General features: G+C 56.8%; 1 protein-coding gene across 1 annotated transcript in view; it reads right to left on the bottom strand.

Moving 5' to 3' along the window:
• Nucleotides 1-164: 164 nt before the first annotated feature.
• Nucleotides 165-20,160, bottom strand: part of TMPRSS9 (transmembrane serine protease 9) — a 49,575-nt gene continuing 29,579 nt past the window's right edge. The window contains exons 7-19 of the mRNA XM_065578212.1: nt 17,387-17,558; nt 16,429-16,703; nt 14,125-14,261; nt 10,007-10,334; nt 8,892-9,063; nt 7,300-7,571; nt 5,959-6,095; nt 4,063-4,432; nt 3,675-3,791; nt 2,515-2,686; nt 1,788-2,053; nt 1,039-1,175; nt 165-574 (exon numbers count right to left, since the gene is read on the bottom strand). Coding sequence (XP_065434284.1) covers nt 413-574; nt 1,039-1,175; nt 1,788-2,053; nt 2,515-2,686; nt 3,675-3,791; nt 4,063-4,432; nt 5,959-6,095; nt 7,300-7,571; nt 8,892-9,063; nt 10,007-10,334; nt 14,125-14,261; nt 16,429-16,703; nt 17,387-17,558 — 2,717 coding nt within the window. The 3' untranslated portion in view covers nt 165-412. The remainder of the gene's footprint in view (nt 575-1,038; nt 1,176-1,787; nt 2,054-2,514; nt 2,687-3,674; nt 3,792-4,062; nt 4,433-5,958; nt 6,096-7,299; nt 7,572-8,891; nt 9,064-10,006; nt 10,335-14,124; nt 14,262-16,428; nt 16,704-17,386; nt 17,559-20,160) is intronic.

Here is a 20,160-nt window from a genome sequence, read left to right as displayed (position 1 = left end):
CTTGCTGAATTAGCACCAGGGTGTAAATCACCTGCTTGGAGCTGGGTGATCCCGCGGCCACTGCAGTGATGGTGGGTGGGTTTTTACTATATGCAGCCTGGGTTTCCAGCAGATCGGGGCCTGTCTAGCCCTCACACACACTGCGCTGCAGCGGCTTGGGTGAAACAGGCCACATTTATTTACAGGAGCCACTGTCTAGAGTCGCACCGTTCTAGGCAAGTGAGCTCTGATTGCACCTGGTGAGCATGCCCTGGTGATGAATCGTAGCTGGTGCAGAGCGTTTGGCATTGGGCCATCTTCACCCCTCGGCAGCATGAAGGAGTGTACGTGGGCTAAGGAAGTAGTGCTCCAGGCGCTCTGGTAACCATTCCACCCCACGCTTCTCTCCTTCCCTGAGTGCAAAAATGCAGCTTCACAGCTTGAGGTTCTGCCCGATCCAGCCCCGGACGGCGGTCACTTTGGTGTAAACGCCAGGGAAGTAAGGCCTTGCACAGCCATAGCCCCAGCTTGTGATTCCAGCTAGAAACCATCGCCCTGAGGGTTCCTTGCAGGCCAAGGGGCCACCTGCATCGCCCTGCGGAAAGAGGGAAACCAGCCTGTGTCAGGGCAAGAGACATGCTGGGGTGCCCCATGCCTGCATGCTGCTTACAGGTGCTCTTGCTCCCAGCAGCGGGTTCCTGAGAGTCACCTTCTCAGGGGCCCAGCTCAGCTCCATGGGGAGCTGATCCCCACAACTCCCTGCTTCTGGGGTGGCTCTGCACATGAGCTTGTGTACACAGGCTGTGGCCTGAGATCAGGGGTCTCTTGTGAGGAGAGAGGCCCTGGGAGTGGTGACTGGCAATGAAACACAGGGCTGTTAGCAGGGGGAGGACAGCAGCTGTCCAATGCCACCTGGTGTTCCCCTGCCGCTCCCTGCAAGGGGCCAGCCAGGGAACAGTTGGGGGGGGGGCAAGGGCTCAACAAGGGAGAGGTTGTGCTGAGGGAAGTTTCTGCCCTGTGGGCCCAGCTCCAGGACTCCCTTGGCCAGTCTGTGCTCACCGAGCAGCTGTCGATGGTGCCCTGCGGGAAGCCGGCACACACCATCCTGCTGCTGATCTGGATGGGGTAGAATTTCTTGCAGGCCTGGTCGCCAATTACATTTACTGCAGCCTTTTGCAGGTGCTTGGACATGAGGCCTATAAAGACAAAGATCACTGTCAGCCTGTGTGCCTGACCCTGGAACTTGGGGAGAGAGGTGTCCTGTGATGCTTGACTGCAGCATGTGGCACCCAGGCTATGGGCCAGCTCTTGTGGTATGCGGGTGAGGCCTCGCTTGGGGAAGGCTGGGCTGTCTTCCTGCCAGAGCAGGTGTGCACTGGGCAGCTGGATATGTTAGTCAGGGGTTGTGTTGATGGGAATGGTGCGGGTGTTCACAGGCAGATGATTTAGCTGGAGTGTGGGAATCAGGGATGGCACAGGCAACAGCCAAAGGGGGGTGATGCACGCATCAGAGCAGGGGGAGTGGGAGCACAGCTGTAAGGGACTGACATGGATATTGGCTGCACTGGGCAGGTGTGTGTATCATATGGGAGGAACAAGCTAGAGGGGGTGTTGGTATTAGCTGGAGGGGTACGGCACGGTGTGGGTGTTACTGGAGGGGTATGGCATGGAGGGCACCTCGGGTGTTGGCTGGAGGGGTAGGGCGCAAACAGTGGTCAGTTGGGGCAGCCCATGCATTGGCTGGACGCACAGGTGGCCATGGCTGTACGGTGTACAGCACGGTACCATCTGGGTCCCTGGGGCCATACCTCCTTCCTTGGTGGCGCCCCAGCCTGTGATGAAACAGCGGGCCCCTTCCCTGAAGACGTGGGAGTTGTCCGGGAGGCAGATGGGCTTGATGGTGCTGGTGAACCGCACAGCTGTGGCCAGCTCCAGCAGCGCCACGTCATAGTCCAGTGTGTAGACATTGTAGAATGGGTGCTTGTAGATGCGGAAGATTTTCTCCACCCTCCCGTCCGTGCCACTCAGGAAGGGCGTCCCCAGAACGGCCACCCACATCTTGGGGTCACTGTAGCTGCAGGGTGGGAGAGAGCAGGAGGGCTGTTCAGGAGGAGGCCCAGCCCAGCCAGCAAGGGGGCCCGTTCCTGCAGGCGCTTGGGGCTGGCATACGCCATGGAAGCGCTTGCTGAGCCGTACGAGGAAGCATTTGCCCCAGCCCTGAGCTCAGTGAGCAGCCCTCCCCTTGCCCAGGGTTTCAATGGCAGTGCTCCTATGACTGGTTCTCCATGGTCCCTGCCCCGGGCAGTAGCTGTGTGGTGGGGCTCTGACACTGGGCAGGAGTGCTGGCTTGGCAGCCTAGAGCCTCCCCCAGGGCACCCTGTGCAAAGGGTCTGAGTGGAACCAGGCAGCGTCCTGGAGGGGTGATGGACGGGGAGGCTGAGGACAGGTGGAGGAAGAGCTGAGCAGACAGCCTGCCTCTGGTGGGCCGGAGGAGGTTCCGGCTGGGCCAGGCTGTGGTGACCCTGTCTCACTTACACGTCGAAGCAGTGAGCTGCTGAGAGCAGCCATTTGTCCGCAATGAGGACGGCCCCACACTTGTGCTCCTTCCGCCGCAGCCAGAGGCTGACCTGCCAGGGCCACTCACCCCGGGCCGCTCCGCTGCCACCCACGATCTTGCTGAAGGCCACGGCAGGGGTCATGCCGCAATCTGAGACAGAGGGAGAAGGCAGCTGCTGGTTAAGCAGACATGAGAGGCTGAGCTCCCTCCCTGCTCCACAAGGGGCAGGTTCCTGGGAGAGGCGTGGGCAGCCCACAGGGCAGTATGACAGCCGGGCCCATGGAGCTGCCCTAGGATGTTAGTGGGGAGGCCAGAGGGATTGGGGGAATGGCTGTGGGAAGGAAGAGCTGGGTTTGGCAGATACGGAGTAAACTGGTTTTGCTGGGACCCTGGTGCGAAGGACCCAACGGCTGTCACAGAGGGGTTGGGTTGGACGATCAGGGGGTGCTTCCTGCCCAGGCAGGCTGGGCCGTCAGGCTCTATGGAGCTTCTGGACCAGATCATGGTCAGACTTGGGTGGAGTGGTGGGGAGCGGGGAGCGGCCTGGGGGTAAGTGGCAGGATGGGAGTGGGACAAGCGGCAGGCCGTGGGTGTCCACTTCCTGTCACAGATTTGTACATTTTGGGTGGGGCTGGGCCTGCAGCTCCCCTCCGGAGCAGGGACTGACTCAGAGGAATGGGATGGAAGCCTGGGTCCCCAAGACTCAGGCTGGGTGACAGGGGCAGGAGCAGCGTGGGGCCAGGTGGCAGAACTGGGAGGGGAGAGCTTGGTAGGTCTTGTGGGGGGAGGGGGAGAATGACAGTGGAGCATGCAGGGCTGGGCAGAGGAGAACCAGGCAGGGCTTGGCTTCGGGGCAAGACAGTAGAAAGGGCTGGGCAGGCGGGACGGCTTGGCAGGAAGGCAAGTGGGGACAGCCAGGCAGGGCCAGGCAGGGGGGGTGGGGGGCAAGGCAGGGAAAGAAGGCCTGGCAGGGCCGGGCAGTACGGAGGGCTGGGCAGTGGTAAGGGCCAATCAAGGCCGGGCACTGGGAAGGACCGGGCAGTAAGGCTGGGCCAGGCAGTGGGGAGGGCTTGGCAGGTGGGGCCGGGCAGTGGGAAAGGCTGGGCCAGAAGACCCGGCAGGGCCAGGCAGCACTCACTGCAGTTGCGCTCGTCAAAGCCGTTGCTGCAGTCAGTGACACCGTCGCACTCCGGGTTCGCTTTCCCAATGCAGATCTTGCTGGAGCACTTGAAGGTGAAGCTGGTACAGGGCACCACTGGAAGGTGACAACCCACAGCCCACTCAGCATGTGGCCTGCGGGGCTGGGCCTGTCTGATATGGGGCTGGATTGTTCCCTGCGACGGAATGTGCTTGCTGCATGGCAGGAGCGCTTGTCTCCCCCATACTCCACCGGTGCAATGGAGGTGCCCCCCCACTGGTGCCTGCCATGCAGTTTGGGTGCCTTCCCCCTCCTCTGGTGACGGATGTGTGGTGAGGGCTCTCCCTCCCCATTCACAGGCACCCCAAGCCTAGCCCGAGTCTGTTACCTGGGAGCTGGCTGGGCCTGGCAGCCCCTGTGGTCTTCGGAGCAGCAGTGGTGGTTTTCCTGGGGGTAGCAGCTGGCTTGGTGGTAATTTGGCTGGCTGGGCTGGTGGTTGCCTCATTGCTGCTGGGCTGGGCTGGGGAGCTGCTTGTGGTGGAGGTCCTGGCAGTTGCCGTGCTGGGCGAGGTGCCTGCTCCAGAGCTGAGGTTGGGCTTGGATGAGATGGCATCTAGGATCCAGTCCTTGAGTTTGGTTATTCTGGAGTACACCCCTGGCCTCTTAGCCTGAGCACAGCCAATCCCCCAGCTTACAACACCGGCCAGGTAGAACAGGCCTGGGGTCTCCTCACAGGCCAGCGGTCCACCCGAGTCCCCCTGGGGAGAAGCCAGGCAGTGACAGCTCAGTATACTCTTTCCAGAGCCCCTGAGGGAACTTCTCAAACAGAGGAACCGCCAGGTGCTACAGAGAAATGGACAAGAAACTGTGCATTGCACACTCGTGGAATATCCTGCTTGTAGGGGGAATTTCACCCAGCCTCTCAAGGTCAGCTCATGCCCTGAAGCACCCATACCCTCTCACCCCATCTAGTGTGACTGTGCACACACTCTTTAGCTAATTCAATGGTCTGTTGTGTTTAGAATCTGAACCTCTGGACCTTACTGATATCATGTGGCATTGAGTTCCACAGGGTAACTATGTAAAACAGTATTTCATGTTTTGAGTTTTCAGTGCACTGCCCTTCCCTTGTACAGAACAGCTCCTTGTTCTCCTGTCAGGAGGGTTTGGGGTCAACAAGTGCAGCTCACTGACGTGCCTTACGTGCATTTCTACAGGCCTCCAGGAAGCAGTCACAGTCTCTCTAGACAACCCTATGGCCAGCCATTAGGGGCAGGGGCAGCATTTTGTACCTGGGGTCTTGAATATTCCTGCGGTGTAGCAGAATTGTGGTTTAGAAGGTCACTCACTAAACTGCATGGGGGCTTCATTTATCTTTCCTAAGATAGTGAAGAGCCAAGCTGCCCGCCGATCCTGACAGATGGACCGTCCTTCTCATTGGTCCATGTCAGAGGTGGGCAAACTTTTTGGCCCAAGGGCCACATCTGGGTATGGAAATTATATGGTGGGCCATGAATGCTCACAAAATTGGGGGTTGGAGTGCAGGAGGGGGGGAGGGCTTTGGTTGGGGGTGTGGGTTCTAGGGTGGGGCTGGGGATGAGGGGTTGGGGGTGCAGGAGGGTGCTCCAGGCTGGGACTGAGGGGTTTGGAGGGAGGGAGGGGGATCAAGGCTGGGGCAGGGGGGTGGGGTGCAGGAGGAGGTCAGGGGTGCAGGCTCCGGGCGGCGCTTACCTCAAGCAACTCCCAGAAGCAGCAGCATGTCCCCCCTCCAGCTCCTAAGCAGAGGTGCAGACAGGAGGCTCTGCGTGCTGCCCCATCTGTAGGTGCTGCCCCTGCAGCTCCCATTGGTCATGGTTGCCAGCCAATGGGAGCTGCGGGGGCAGTGTGCTGAGCCCCCTGGCTGCATAGGAGGCGGAGAGGGGACATGCTGCTGCTTCTGGGAGCCGCACAGAGCCCTGGCATGCAGGGAGCGGGGCAAGCCCCCAACCCTGCTCCCTGGCTGGAGCGGGACAAGCCCCAGACCCCGCTCCCCAGCTGGAGCTCGAGGGCCAGATTAAAACGTCTGAAGGGCCGGATGCAGCCCCTGGGCCGTAGTTTGCCCACCCTTGGTCCATGTAGATCTTGCTTATGGCAGCACATGGACAAAACCTCTGGAAGAACCACAGTTGCTGCACAGTCTGTCCCCACCTTCCCCCAAGGCAGATGCTGAGCCCACGAGCTCCCAGCCACTCTCTGGGTCTTTCCAGGGTGGCCTGGAGAGAGTCAAGAACTCCAAGGTTCTTACCTGGCACGAGTCAACCCTCCCCTCCAGGAAGCCTGCACAAATCATCCGGTCAGTGAGGGAGAAGTTGTAGAGAACATTGCAGGTCTTCTGGTCAATGATGCCGACAGAAGCTTTCTGCAGGCTCTCAGGCTTTGTGACTGCATGAAAACAAAGGGATTAGAAAGCCTGGGCATGCGAGGAGAAGGGGAGCTGATGCCCACTTGCTCAGGGCAGTCAAAGTCCAGATGGCAGCCTGCAGCTCTGACACAAGTGGCAGCCCAGATTCCAGGAGGCCGCACTCCACACTGAGTACAGCAGAAGCCACTCGGATCCTGCTGGGACTCAGCCTTGGTGGACTGTATTTCCTTCCACTCTGTGTAAGCTACAGCTGTGCAGCCCTTGGGTTTCTGCTACACTGCCAGGCTGGCTCTTGGGGGGCTGGAGCCAGGCAGTGACCTCCTCATCTATTATTGGGAGTGGACTACATCCACCCTGATTGAATTGGCCCTGTCAACACTGGTTCTCCACTTGTGAAGTAACTCCCTGCTCTCCATGTGTCAGTATATAATGCCTGCATCTGTAACTTTCACTCTATGCATCCGAAGAAGTGAGGTTTTTACTCACGAAAGCTTATGCCCAAATAAATCTGTTAGTCTTTAAGGTGCCACCAGACTCCTTGTTGTTTTGGAAACTTCCTGGTGGTCTCTGTCCCCTGCCTAGCAGGGCAAGAGGCTCCCTTTGCTAGTGCATGTGCCTTAACCCAGTCCCTGTCCCCTCCCTAGTGTCTGTCCCCCTGCCCAGTACCATCAGGTCCAGTCTTAGCTGTGAGCTTGAGCTGTCTGGGGCAGGGACCTCATCAATGGCACTGGGTAGCCCCTGACGTTCTCTTGGGCAGTTACAACGTGTAGACAGGCAATGCTCCACCACACTCTGCCCTGGGCTCTGGCCAGCTGCCAGCTCCCTTGTCTTTCTTCCTGAGGGCAGAGGGTGCTTCCTTGGCCCTGATTCTCTCCCTGGGGTCCCGGAGCTCTTGTTGATTTCTGGCTCTCTCTGCTGGACACCCCACTTCTCCAGCCTCCTTCCTATTCCCCTGGCCTGTTCAGCTTGGGTGAATGCAGCCATTTGCTGCTCGGTCTCTCACTAGCTCACAGTAAATCAATGGATAAATCACATTCATAGAATATCAGGGTCAGAAGGGATCTCAGGAGGTATCTAGTCCAACCCCCTGCTCAAAGCAGGACCAATCCCCAGACAGATTTTTGCCTCAGATCCCTAAATGGCCCCTCAAGGATTGAACTCACAACCCTGGGTTTAGCAGGCCAACGCTCAAATCACTGAGCTATTCCTCCCCCCATTACTCACTGTTGCCTTCTCTGACGTTTCCCCATCCAGAAATCATGCACTTTTTGCCAACGGGAAACTTCTGCACAGCTAACGGGAGGCACACGGGTTGGATGAACTTGTTGAAACGAAGGGGGCTGGCCAGTTCTAGCACAGCCACGTCAAAGTCCAGGATGATGGGGTTGTAGGAGGGATGCTGCACCACTTTCTTTATACTGACTTTCACCGCGTTGCCGTCTGCGCCAGTTAAGGATGTGGTACCTAGGTAGGCTTTCAGATATTCCAGCTTTGTCCTGCAAGTGCACAGTGCCCCCCCGCCACATGGACACACACTGTGAATTCAGAACAGCTAAAACTTAAGCATCTTATGAGGGTCAATAAGTTTCAGGGCCTGCAATGTGCTGTTCTGCGTGGACAGAACCTTGCTGGTTAATGTCCTCTTGTGAAAGGAGGCTCTTGCTTTTGGGTGACCTCTCCTTGGCTAGTGGGGCTGCTCTCGCCACATGCTGAGATGCAGGTACAGAGGAAGGGCTGGCCTGGGTCGGGCCCAAAGGCTGTCCAGCCCAGTGTCCTGTCTCTGACTAGCCAGCGCCAGGTGTTTCAGAGGAAGGTGCAAGAAACCCACGCTGCCCCCCATGAGGGTCCCAGTCTAAACCCTGACAGAGACTGGTTTAAACCCTGAAACACAAGGTTTCATTTCCCTCCAATATTCTTGTTGTTTGCATTAACTATTGTAACTCTGACTATTCTTGTTGTCCATGATATAAAAGTCCAGTCCCTCTTTAAATCTTACTCAGTTCTAGACCTCAATGACATCCAGTGACACTAAGTTCCACAGTCTAATTCTGTGTATGTAGGGGTAAAAGCATTTCCCTTCATCGGGTTTGTACTTTTCAGTTGAAAGGAGACTACTCTTGGCCTTGTGCTGTGAGACAGGGAGAACAGATGCTCCTGACATATTTCTACACGATTCATTATTTTTATAGACTCTTATCGTGTCCCTTCTTCTAGTCTCCTCTCTAAGGCAAACAGTCTCAGTCTCTTCAACCTCTGATCCTAGGAGAGTTTTTCCAGTTTTGTTGCCGTTGGCTGAATCCTTTCTAATTCTGTACTATCCTTTTTGAGATGGAGTGACAGTGCAGTACAGTTTCCAGATGGGGTCGCTCATTGATTTTTATAGTAGCATTGTAATCGTTTTTGTATTCTCTTTCATCTCATTCCTTATGCATCCTAACATTGTGTTGCCCTTTCCTCTAGCTTGGTTCGAGCACTCTGAAGTTCCTCACGTCCTCTCTGGTCCTGACTCACGGCAATAACTGCAAATTTTAATTCCTCACTACTCAACCCCCTTCCTGCATCATTAGTAAATGTATTGAAACACCCTGGGACCTAGTACGGTACCTTGAAGCACCTGCTGTTCACCGTCTGCCATGGTGAACATTGGTGATGGATTCCTATTCCTTGTTTCTGATCCATGACAATACTTTGCCTCTCACCTCATGACCACTCGGTAACAAAAGCTCTCACCAGCCCCAGATGATGCAGTGTGGCTGGGGCTGCAGAAACTGGAACAACACAACATACAGAGCTTTCAAGAGGAGATGGGCTCTTACTGATTGAAGCAGTGAGCTGCCGACAGCAACCAGCGCTCCCCAATGACAGTGGCCCCACAAAAGTGCCTCGACCCCTCCTTCAGGCTGACCTGCCAGGGGATTTCTCCTTTGGAAGCCTCGATACCTCCCACGATCTTGCTGGGTTTTGAAAGCCCAGGTCGCCCTCCGCACTCTAAACAGAAGCCAAAGCACAGCCCATCAGTATTTTCGCTGCCTCTGGAGATGGGTAAGGAGGGAGCCCTGACCCCTGCTGGCTGGTAACAGCTCAGGGCCAAGTCAGGGACATTTATCTAAGTCCTTCCTGCCAAGCTTGCTATTTCCACCAACAGGTGCCCCACTCCCCCAGGAGGTGCGCAGGTATAGCCACCCATGGTCATCTCCAGGGCTTCCGCCAGCTTTCACCAGGACCCTCAAGCCCCTTCGTTCTCAGTGGCAGCGTGCTGGGATGGGGCTTAGAGTCACTGGGGCCTGAACTCCAGTGACCCCTCATACCCATGAGCCTCCACCAAATGCCCGAAACTGAAGGAACACCCAAAATCTACCTCCTCCCTCAGAGCCCGTCTGATGGGTGGCCAAGAACCAGGTGGCATGAGCTGTCAAACACAGGCTGGCTTCCGGAGCTTGCCCTGCTCCCTGGCTGGTGTGGGGCTGCAGGACTCTCTTTGGGTGCAGAAGTAGGCTTTGAACTGCCAGGAGATCTTTGAGTGGCAAAGGACAGTGAGGGCCTTGGGAGCAAGCACAGCCATGTGCAATTATGCTACCTCAGCCACTGTGCTCAGGGCATGGAGAGAATTCCTGGTGTTTCCCCAGGTAAGGACTGGCAGTAACACTGCCAAGATCCCAACACACCTGCAGCTTCAAGCTGTGAAGCGCCTGATCTTCAGAGTGCAAAGTGTGCACAAAACTGCATGTGCAACTGAGATGCTGGGGAAGGCCACTGTTGGGACTCAGGAGATCAGGGCACTTCCCAGCAGAGGCTGCGCGTTGTGTTTGAGGCTCATGTGGGCCACGCTGGACACAATAGAAAAGGCTGTTTCAATTCAGTGGAAAGGCAGAGCCCTGAACTTCAGGCCTGGGAAGATCATTGTAACTAGACAGCCCGACCCTCCCAGCACCTTGCGGACGGGAAGCAGTAGCTGGCTTGCTGGCAGCAGGCACTGATAAGGTGGTGGACACAGGTCTGTGTTTGCTCGTGGTGCTGTTGCTGATCCCTTCCATGGTGGCAGCATCGTCGTTTGTGCTAGAAAGTGTCGTTGGGACAGTGAGGGCTGTGGGTATGGGGAAGGTGGAGATAGCATCAAGGATCCAGTCTCGGAGTTGGGTCACTCGGGCGTAGACTCCAGGCCGCTTGGCTTCAGCACAGCCAATTCCCCAGCTTACTATACCGGCCAGGAAAAACTTGCCAGATGGCTCTTCACAAACCAAGGGGCCACCAGAGTCACCCTGCAAGAGACAAAGAGCATGCATCACTGGAGTCAGCGGCCAACTCCAAACTGGGCACCATGCACTCCGCCTCCCTACACGTCACTCTGTGTTCTAACCTGGTGTGCAGCATTGCTGTGTGCTGCTAACGAGTTTCTGTGTACCACCCCACAGCTGGCTGCATTTCAGGGGTGGGTGAAGGATCCGAAATCTGTAATGTTTTGGGGATCTGCCTGGATGAAACACATTAAGTGAATGTAACTAGTGGAGACCAGGGCCAGCTCTAGGCACCAGCAAACCAAGCATGTGCTTGGGGCGGCACGTTTTCAGAGGCGGCATTCCGGCCAGCTTTTTTTTTTTTCTCTTCTTCTTCAGACGGCAAAAGCCTAGAGCCGGCCCTGGCAGCAGCAGTGCGTCGTGAGTGGGGGGGTGCCCTGGGGCCGGTGTGGTTTGCGCCGTGGAGGAGCAGCACCCGCACCTTGTTGCTGGGCCGGGCAGGCTCTGAGCGGCCGACACTCGGGCTGGGGGCTGTCCCGTGGGGCACAGGGAGTCACCTGCAGATGCCGCAGGGTGGCCGCCCCCGAGCGCTGGGGCTGGGTGAAGCGACCCGAGCCTCCCAGGGACTGCAGCAGGGCGGCCAGAAGCAGCAGCGGGGCCATAGAGGGCGGGGTGCTGCCGTGTGGGCCCACATCCCGCTCTCCGGGGCTTCACTCCCTCTTGGGCTACCCTGCCCTGGCTCCTCAGCCCCCTGCTGGGGCGGTCCCCCAGCTCTGCCCTCCCGGGTCCCGGCTGGTCCTGGAGGCGGGAGCCCTGGCTGGAGGGACCCTGGGCTGAGGCGCGGCCCGGGAGCCTTACTGCTTACCCTGATCCTGCCAGTGCTGGACTGGCTGGAGGCGAGGGGGGAGTGGACAGTCAGCACTGGTGGAGGGGAGCCTAGGGCTGGGGCGGCAGGGGGTGCGGGTGGGGGGGGAGAGAGCCCAGGGCTGGGGCGGCAGGGGGTGCAGCTGGGGGAGGGCACTGGTGGTGTTGGGGGTGGGGTGAGAACCCAGGACTGGGGTGGGGGGCAGCCAAAATTTTTTTTGCTTGGGGTGGCAAAAAACCTAGAGCCGGCCCTGGTGGAGACACTTAGCTGTGGAGTGGCCTCTCAGGTGGCCAGCCTTAAATCTGAGCCCTTGCTGCACATCAAGGGGGAAATTATCTTTCCAGTGACCTAGGCCAATAGCTTCCAGCTCTTAACAGTCTCCTTATTAATGAGACTGACCATCAAGTCTTAGGTCAACCTTCATTTTCCTCACTGGGCCCAGTGCTCCTTCTGGGCTACGGCTGTTACTCATCTGGGCTGTATACAGAGCACATGTCTGAGGCTTTCCTCTTCGCCACGTGCTGACGTGAAAGAGACGCTGTTTCATCCCTTTGCACGAAGGTTTCAGATTTGATCTTTGGCCCTGTTGTGTGATTGCTGGGCAGATGCATCTGGAGCTCTCAAGCTACTAAGTAACAAAGATTACGTTCCAACCTCAAGTCTTTTGCAGCCCATCTAGGCTGTGACACTGCACCCATCCTCATGGTATCTGAGAGCCTCTCAAAGTTATCCAGTGCTGCAAAGCTCTATCTTCCTCTAGGCTGTTCCAAGGAGGGCAGGGCTGGCTGTGGGCTTGCGGGTGGACTGTGACTGTGGGCGGGCCAGGCTGCAGGAGTGGGCTGGGCAGTTTGCCGTGCCCAGGCTGAGGGGTTTGCTGCAGAATTAAAGGGCATTTTCCCTTAATGGATTTTCATGTTTTCATAGAATCATAGAATATCAGGGTTGGAAGGGACCTCAGGAGGTCATCTAATCCAACCTCCTGCTCAAAACAGGACCAATCCCCAACTAAATCAATAGTTCCCTCAGCCTCTCTTCATAAGTCATGTGCCCCAGCCCCATAATCATTTTCATTGCCCTCCGCTGGACTCTCTCCAATTTGTCCACATCTCTTCTGTAGTGGGGGGACCAAAACTGGACACAATACTCCAGGTGTGGCCTCACCAGTGCCGAATAGAGGGGAAAAATCACTTTCCTTGATCTGCTGGCAGTGATCCCACTAATACAGCCCAGTATGCCATTGGCCTTCTTGGCAACAAGGGGACACTGCTGACTCATGTCCAGCTTCTCATCCACTGTAATCCCCAGGTCCTTTTCTGCAGAACTGCAGCAGTGCATGGGATTCTTCCTTCCTAAGTGCTGGACGCTGCACTTGTCCTTGTTGAACCTCATCAGATTTCTTTTGGCCCAGTCCTCCAATTTGTCTAGTCACTCTGGACCCTATCCCTACCCTCCAGCGTATCTACTTCTCCCCCCAGCTTAGTATCATCTGCAAACTTGCTGAGGGTGCAATTAATCCCATCATCCAGATCATTAATAAAGATGTTGAACAGAACCGGTCCCAGGACCAACCCCTGGGCACTCCGCTTGATACTGACTGCCAACTAAACATCGAGCCGTTGATCACTACCCGTTGAGCCTGACAATCTAGTGAGCTTTCTATCCACCTTATAGTACATTCATCCAATCCATACTTTTTTAACTTGTTGGCAAGAATACTGTGGGAGACTGTATCAAAAGCTTTGCTAAAGTAAAGATATATCACGTCCACTGCTTTCCCCATATTCACAGAGCCAGTTATCTCATCATAGAAGGCAATCAGGTTGGTCAGGCATGACTTGCCCTTGGTGAATCCATGTTGACTGTTCCTGATCACCTTCCTCTTCTCCAAGTGCTTCAGAATTGATTCCTTGAGGATTTTGCCAGGGACTGAAGCGAGTCTGTAGTTCCCTGGATTCTCTTTTTTTCCCTATCTTATTGCCCTTATATAAATCCATGGTACGCCCATTTCTTGAATACTGTGTACAGATGTGGTCTCCTCATCTCACAAAAGATATACTGGCATTAGAAAAGGTTCAGAGAAGGGCAACTAAAATGATTAGGGGTTTGGAACGGGTCCCATATGAGGAGAGATTAAAGAGGGTAGGACTTTTCAGCTTGGAAAAGAGGAGACTAAGGGGGGATATGATAGAGGTCTATAAAATCATGAGTGGTGTGGAGAAAGTGAATAAGGAAAAGTTATTTACTTGTTCCCATAATATAAGAGCTACGGGTCACCAAATGAAATTAATGGGCAGCAGATTTAAAACAAATAAAAGGAAGTTCTTCTTCACACAGCACACAGTCAACTTGTGGAACTCCTTGCCTGAGGAGGTTGTGAAGGCTAGGACTATAACAGGGTTTAAAAGAGAACTGGATAAATTCATGGAGGTTAAGTCCATTAATGGCTATTAGCCAGGATGGGTAAGGAATGGTGTCCCTAGCCTCTGTTTGCCAGAGGGTGGAGATGGATGGCAGGAGAGAGATCACTTGATCATTACCTGTTAGGTTCACTCCCTCTGGGGCACCTGGTATTGGCCACTGTTGGAAGACAGGATACTGGGCTGGCTGGACCTTTGGTCTGACCCAGTATGGCCGTTCTTATGTTCTTAGTGGCATTGCAACCTTTTGAGGCTTCGCCCAGGAATGTGGACCCTAGGCACATGCCTACTTTGCCTGTGTGTTCATCCAGCCCTTGCAAAGGAGGGCACCGGTGGCTGCTCAGAGCTCATCCCATCAGGGCGTACAGATGCAGCTGGCTAGTGTAACAAGTGCCAGAGCCTTTAGCTGGGCAGGGGTCTGTAATGGGCCGCTTGCAGGGGCTGAGTGTGTGACTGGAAGGGAATGAGCCCCTGCCCTGGGAGTTGACACCCACAACATCACTGCCCGGTGCTGAGAGAGGCCCCTCCTCACCTGGCAGGAGTCGATCTTCCCCTCCAGGTAGCCGGCGCACATCATCCTGTCAGTGAGGGTGTGGCTGTACAGGCTGGTGCACAGGGCCTGGTCCAGCAGTTCCACTGTCGCCTTCTGCAAGGTCTCTGGTTTCACCACTCGTGGGAAGAGACAAGGCAATAAACTCGATCTGCCTGTTGGGCCAATAGCCCCGAGCCCATGGGCCCCTCTTCCCTGCAGAATCAGCCCCAGACCAGCCGCACACCGAGCGACTGGATTGGGAGCTGCCAGCACAGCGGCCAAACACTACAACCCCGTGGTTGGGCAGACTGCGGAACCCGCCGGTGCTTCTGCACAATAAAACGCCTCCCAGCCCTTCTTGGGTGTGGCCCCTCCTGCCCCCCACCCTTCACAGAGTCTCCCCCAGCTCTTCTCAGGGTGTGCCCCCTCCCGCCCCTGCCCTTCACAGGGTCTCCTCAGCTCTTCTCAGGGTGTGCTTCCCTCTCCCCCTGCCCTGCACAGTGTGTGTATCTAGGGTTGTCAGGTGTCCAGTTTTCGACCGGAATGCCCAGTCAAAAAGGGACCCTGGTGGCTCCGGTCGGCACCGCTGACCAGGCCGTTAAAAATTCGGTTGGCAGCACAGCAGGGGTCCGGGGCTAAGGCAGGCTCCCTGCCTGCCCTAGCTCCACGCAGCTGCCAAGAAGCGGCCACCAGGTCCCTGCGGCCCCATGGCGCATGGGTGGCCAGGATGGCTCCGTGCACTGCCCCGCCCCTAGTGCCAGCTCCACAACTCCCACTGGACCAAACTGTGACCAATGGGAGCTGTGGGGGGTGGTGCCTGCGGGCAGCACGTGGAGTCTCCCTGGCCGTCCATGTGCTTTGGGGCTGCAGGGACCTTAGGGCCTGTTATAAACATACAGCTACGGGTAGCATAAAATCCCTCTTTACCCTGTAAAGGGTTAATTCCTCTTTTACCTGTAAAGGGTTAAGAAACTCAGAAAACCTGGGTGGCACCTGACCAAAAGGACCAATAACGGGAGAAGATACTTTCAAATCTTTGGGGAAGGTTTCTTGTCGGTGTCTCCCTGAGTCAACAAGGAACCAGGGGCAGGGAAAATACATCTCCCTAAGCCATATCTAAGCTAAGCATCTAACATTGCAGAAATAGTAAGTAATAGCAAAGAAAGGCATTAAGTTACCTTTTGTTTTAGCTTGTGAATTTTCCCTGTGCTAAGAGGGAGGTTTATCCCTGTTTTTGTAACTTTAAAGTTTTGCCTAGAGGGGAAATCCTCTGTGTTTTTGAATCTTTTGTTATTCTGTAAAGTACTTACCATCCTGATTTTACAGAGATAATTCTTTTACCTTTTCTTTAATTCTTCTTTTAAGAACCCGATTGATTTTTCATTGTTCTTAAGATCCAAGGGTTTGAGTCTGTACCAATTGTTGAGGATATTATTCTCAAGCCTTCCCCAGGAAAGGGGGGTGCAGGGCTTGGGGGGACAGGACTCCAAGTGGTCCTTTCCCTGATTCTTTGTCTAAATCACTTGGTGGTGGCAGCATACTGTTCAAGGCAAGGGAAAATTTGTGCCTTGGGAAAGTTTTTAACCTAAGCTGGTAAAAATAAGCTTAGGGGGTCTTTCATGCAGGTCCCCACATCTGTACCCCAGAGTTCAGAGTGGGGAAGGAATCCTAACAGGGCCGCTTCCTGAGAGCTGCTGTAAGTGCCGCCGGGACCCCACACCCTGAATCCCCTCCCACATCCCAACCCCCTACCCCAGCCCAGAGTCCCCTCCCGCACCCAAACTCCCTCCCAGAGCTCGCACCCCCCCAACACCCCAACCTCCTGCCCCAGGCCTGAGACCCCTCATCCCTGGCCCCACCCCAGAGCCCACACCCCCAGCTGGAGCCCTCACCCCCCCACCATTCCAACCTTCTGCCCAAGCCTGCTGAAAGTGAGTGAGGGTGGGGGAGAGTGAGGGACGGAGGGAGGCAGGATGGAGAGAGCAAGGGCAGGGCCTCAGAGAAGGGGCAGGGAAAGGGTGTTCCATTTAGTGCAATTAGGAAGTTGGCACCCTATGTGCACCCTCTCCCCTGGCCCTTCACAGGGTGTACCTCCTCCTCCCCCCTCAGGATTCCCACACACCCACAGCCCTTCTCAGGGTCCTGCCAGTCCTTCTTGGGCTGTGCCCCCTTCCTCCCCACCCCCGGCCCTGCTCAGGGTGGGCCCCTGGCTTTTCTTGGATTCCCCCTACCTCTGGCCCTTCTCAGGAGTCCCCACCCTCTCCTCTTCCCTGCTGTTCTTGGGTGCCCCACCCCAAGGCTTACAGAAGTCTTCCTTGAGATAGCCCCAGCCAGAGATGAGGCACTTCCTGCCGGCCGGGAAGCGGTGCCCGGGGCCTGGCAAGCACGCAGGCTGGATATACTTGTTAAAGGGCACCGGGCTGTCGAGCTCCAGCACAGCCACGTCGAAGTCCGCGGTGTCGGTGTTGTAGGAGGGGTGTGGGATGATGCGGCCCACGCCAGCTTTCACGGTGCTGCTGTCTGAGCCGCTGAGGGAGATGGTTCCCATGTAGGCGGCCCAGACTGCTGGGTCCTGAAACCTGAAATGCACAGACATGTGTGATCCCTTCCAGGCTGCCCCTGCACAGTCGCTGTGTGTGTCAAAGGTGAGGCATGGCAGTAGCAGAGGCTGCTGGGCCTTGACCTGAGCTGAGCCACAGCCATTGTGACAAATGCCCCACCATGTCCCAGTACCCTGCCCTCATGGCACAGTGCGTCCCCGTGGTGCTGAGGTGCCAGGCTGCATGGGCTCAGAATGGCTGGAGTCGGGCCGTAGCCCTAGGCCCAGGGCTGGATTTACACCTTACGCACTCCTAGGCTCAGCACACAGTTTTAGAGAGGTAAAGTGCCCCTAGAACACTGGCACCCATCGGCACGTGCCTACTGTGCCGAATAGGAAATCCAGCCCTGCCTAGCCAGTACAGCAGGAAGCAGGATCCCAGCTGAGATGTGGCAAGAGGCTGAATATGGAGCTAGAGCAGTGCTTCTCAACCCGCGGGCTGCTTGCGGCCCAATCCCATGAGCCATCCTCAGGGCCGTACAGGTAGTATATATAGTGTGTGGATGCAGCCCCCATAAGAGAGAGAGAACCGCATATGCGACCCACAATGGCAAACAGGTTGAGAAGCACTGGGATAGAGGGCTTCTCAACCTGTTCCCTTCCCTGATCTCGGCTCTGCCCATGGGAAGGGGGTCAGGGAAGGTGCCATGGCCGGGGCCATACTCATTGAAGCAGTGAGCTGCAGACACCAGCCACTTCTCAGTGAGGATAGTTGCACCACAGAAGTGTTCGTTGTTCTCCCTCAGGCTGACTTGCCACGGGAACTCCCCTCTGGAGGCCTCGGTGCCACCCACGATTCTGTGGGCTGTCTGCATGGTGGGGCGGCTCCCACAGTCTGAAAGGCAGAAGAGACCTTGTGTGAGCTCTGCAAACTTCCTCACTCCAGCCATGGGTGCAGACAGAGGCAAGTGGGTGCTGCAAACCTGCCCCAGCAGCCTTCACTGGGGGTGGGGATGGATTCATTTCAGCAGAGCATACACCCATGGCCCTGCCCGCTGACTGCCCCAGAGAGTGAGGCCATTGCCTGGAATGCCACAGATGGAGCATATTTTAAATTACCGTATATACTCGATCATAAGCCGGTTCGTTTATAAGCCGACCCCACCCCCAAGATGGATAAGTAAAAATGGAAAATTTTTATAACCTGTTCATAAGCCAACCCTATAATTCAGGGGTCAGCAAACTTTGGCTCCCGGGCCATCAGGATAAGCTGCTGGTGGGCCGAGATGGTTTGTTTACCTCGAGCGTCCGCAGGCACGGCGGTAAATGTAAGTAAACAAAGTGTCCCGGCGTGCCAGCTCCTTATCCTGACGGGCTGAGACAGCAACTGGTGGGGACATTTTTGGGGGGTGAGAAGCTTGGAGTCATAGATTCATAGATTCATAGATTATAGGACTGGAAGGGACCTCGAGAGGTCATCGAGTCCAGTCCCCTGCCCGCATGGCAGGACCAAATACTGTCTAGACCATCCCTGATAGACATTTATCTAACCTACTCTTAAATATCTCCAGAGACGGAGATTCCACAACCTCCCTCGGCAATTTATTCCAGTGTTTAACCACCCTGACAGTTAGGAACTTTTTCCTAATGTCCAACCTAGACCTCCCTTGCTGCAATTTAAACCCATTGTTTCTGGTTCTATCCTTAGAGGCTAAGGTGAACAAGTTTTCTCTCTCCTCCTTATGACACCCTTTTAGATACCTGTAAACTGCTATCATGTCCCCTCTCAGTCTTCTCTTTTCCAAACTAAACAAACCCAATTCTTTCAGCCTTCCTTCATAGGTCATGTTCTCAAGACCTTTAATCATTCTTGTTGCTCTTCTTTGGACCCTTTCCAATTTCTCCACATCTTTTTTAAAATGCGGCGCCCAGAACTGGACACAATACTCCAGCTGAGGCCTAACCAGAGCAGAGTAGAGCGGAAGAATGACTTCTCGTGTCTTGCTCACAACACACCTGTTAATGCATCCCAGAATCATGTTTGCTTTTTTTGCAACAGCATCACACTGTTGACTCATATTTAGCTTGTGGTCCACTATAACCCCTAGATCCCTTTCTGCAGTAACCCCTGTGACCACCCCCCACATGACCCCACCTCTAGCCCGGGACCCCCCCCACTCTCCTCATCCCATCCCTTCCCACCTTATCTGGGGAGGGCCAGGGGAGGATGTCTCTGACCTGGCTGGAGCTGCTCCGGCAGGCAGCACGGCTGCAGCCTGCTCCGGTGGGCCAGACCGGCACGCCCGCAATATGTTCCAACGGGCCGGGCGGCACGGCCACAGCCTGCTCTGGGGGGCGGGGCCGAGCGGCACGGCCACTGCCTGCTCTGGGGGGCGGGGCCGAGCGGCACGGCCGCAGCCTGCTCTGGGGGGCGGGGCCGAGCGGCACGGCCGCTGCCTGCTCTGGGGGGCGGGGCCGAGCGGCACGGCCGCTGCCTGCTCTGGGGGGCGGGGCCGAGCGGCACGGCCGCTGCCTGCTCTGGGGGGCGGGGCCGAGCGGCACGGCCGCAGCCTGCTCTGGGGGGCGGGGCCGAGCGGCACGGCCGCAGCCTGCTCTGGGGGGCGGGGCCGAGCGGCACGGCCGCAACCTGCTCTGGGGGGCGGGGCCGAGCGGCACGGCCGCAGCCTGCTCTGGGGGGCGGGGCCGAGCGGCACGGCCACTGCCTGCTCTGGGGGGCGGGGCCGAGCGGCACGGCCGCAGCCTGCTCTGGGGGGCGGGGCCGAGCGGCACGGCCGCTGCCTGCTCTGGGGGGCGGGGCTGAGCGGCACGGCCGCTGCCTGCTCTGGGGGGCGGGGCTGAGCGGCACGGCCGCAGCCTGCTCTGGGGGGCGGGGCCGAGCGGCACGGCCGCAGCCTGCTCTGGGGGGCGGGGCCGAGCGGCACGGCCGCAGCCTGCTCTGGGGGGCGGGGCTGAGCGGCACGGCCGCTGCCTGCTCTGGGGGGCGGGGCTGAGCGGCACGGCTGCTGCCTGCTCTGGGGGGGCGGGGCTGAGCGGCACAGCTGCTGCCTGCCAGCCCCGGAGCTGCAGCTGCTTCAGAGGCTGGGGGGAGAGCAGCGTGGCCAGAAGCGGAGAGACGCTGGCCCTGCCTCTTCCCTTCTGTCTCTGCTGCCTCTCCTTGCTCCCTCTGTTGGGGGGAGGGGCTGCGTCCCACCTCTCCCTCTCTATACCCGTTCATAAGCCGACCCCCTTCTCTGGTGCTTCCCTTTTTTACTAAAAAAATTCGGCTTATGAACGAGTATATACGGTACTTTTGGAGTAGATCTAGGAGGCCACGGTGAGGGACTGGTGAGGACCCACGTAGTGGGGACATGCAAACACCCACAGAATGACCCACAGGGGACCCACGCAGCAGGGATGGTTGCCAGGTGTCTGGTTTTCGAAAAGCCCAGTCGAAAAGGGGACTTGGCAGTGTCCGATCAGGCTGCAGCTCCGGAGCA

This window comes from Chrysemys picta, chromosome 25 (assembly GCF_011386835.1).
Source record: "Chrysemys picta bellii isolate R12L10 chromosome 25, ASM1138683v2, whole genome shotgun sequence".
In the NCBI taxonomy this organism is placed as follows: Eukaryota; Metazoa; Chordata; order Testudines; family Emydidae; genus Chrysemys; species Chrysemys picta.
The sequence above is the reverse complement of the archived record's forward strand: the minus strand, read 5'-3'. Positions and strand labels throughout refer to the sequence as shown.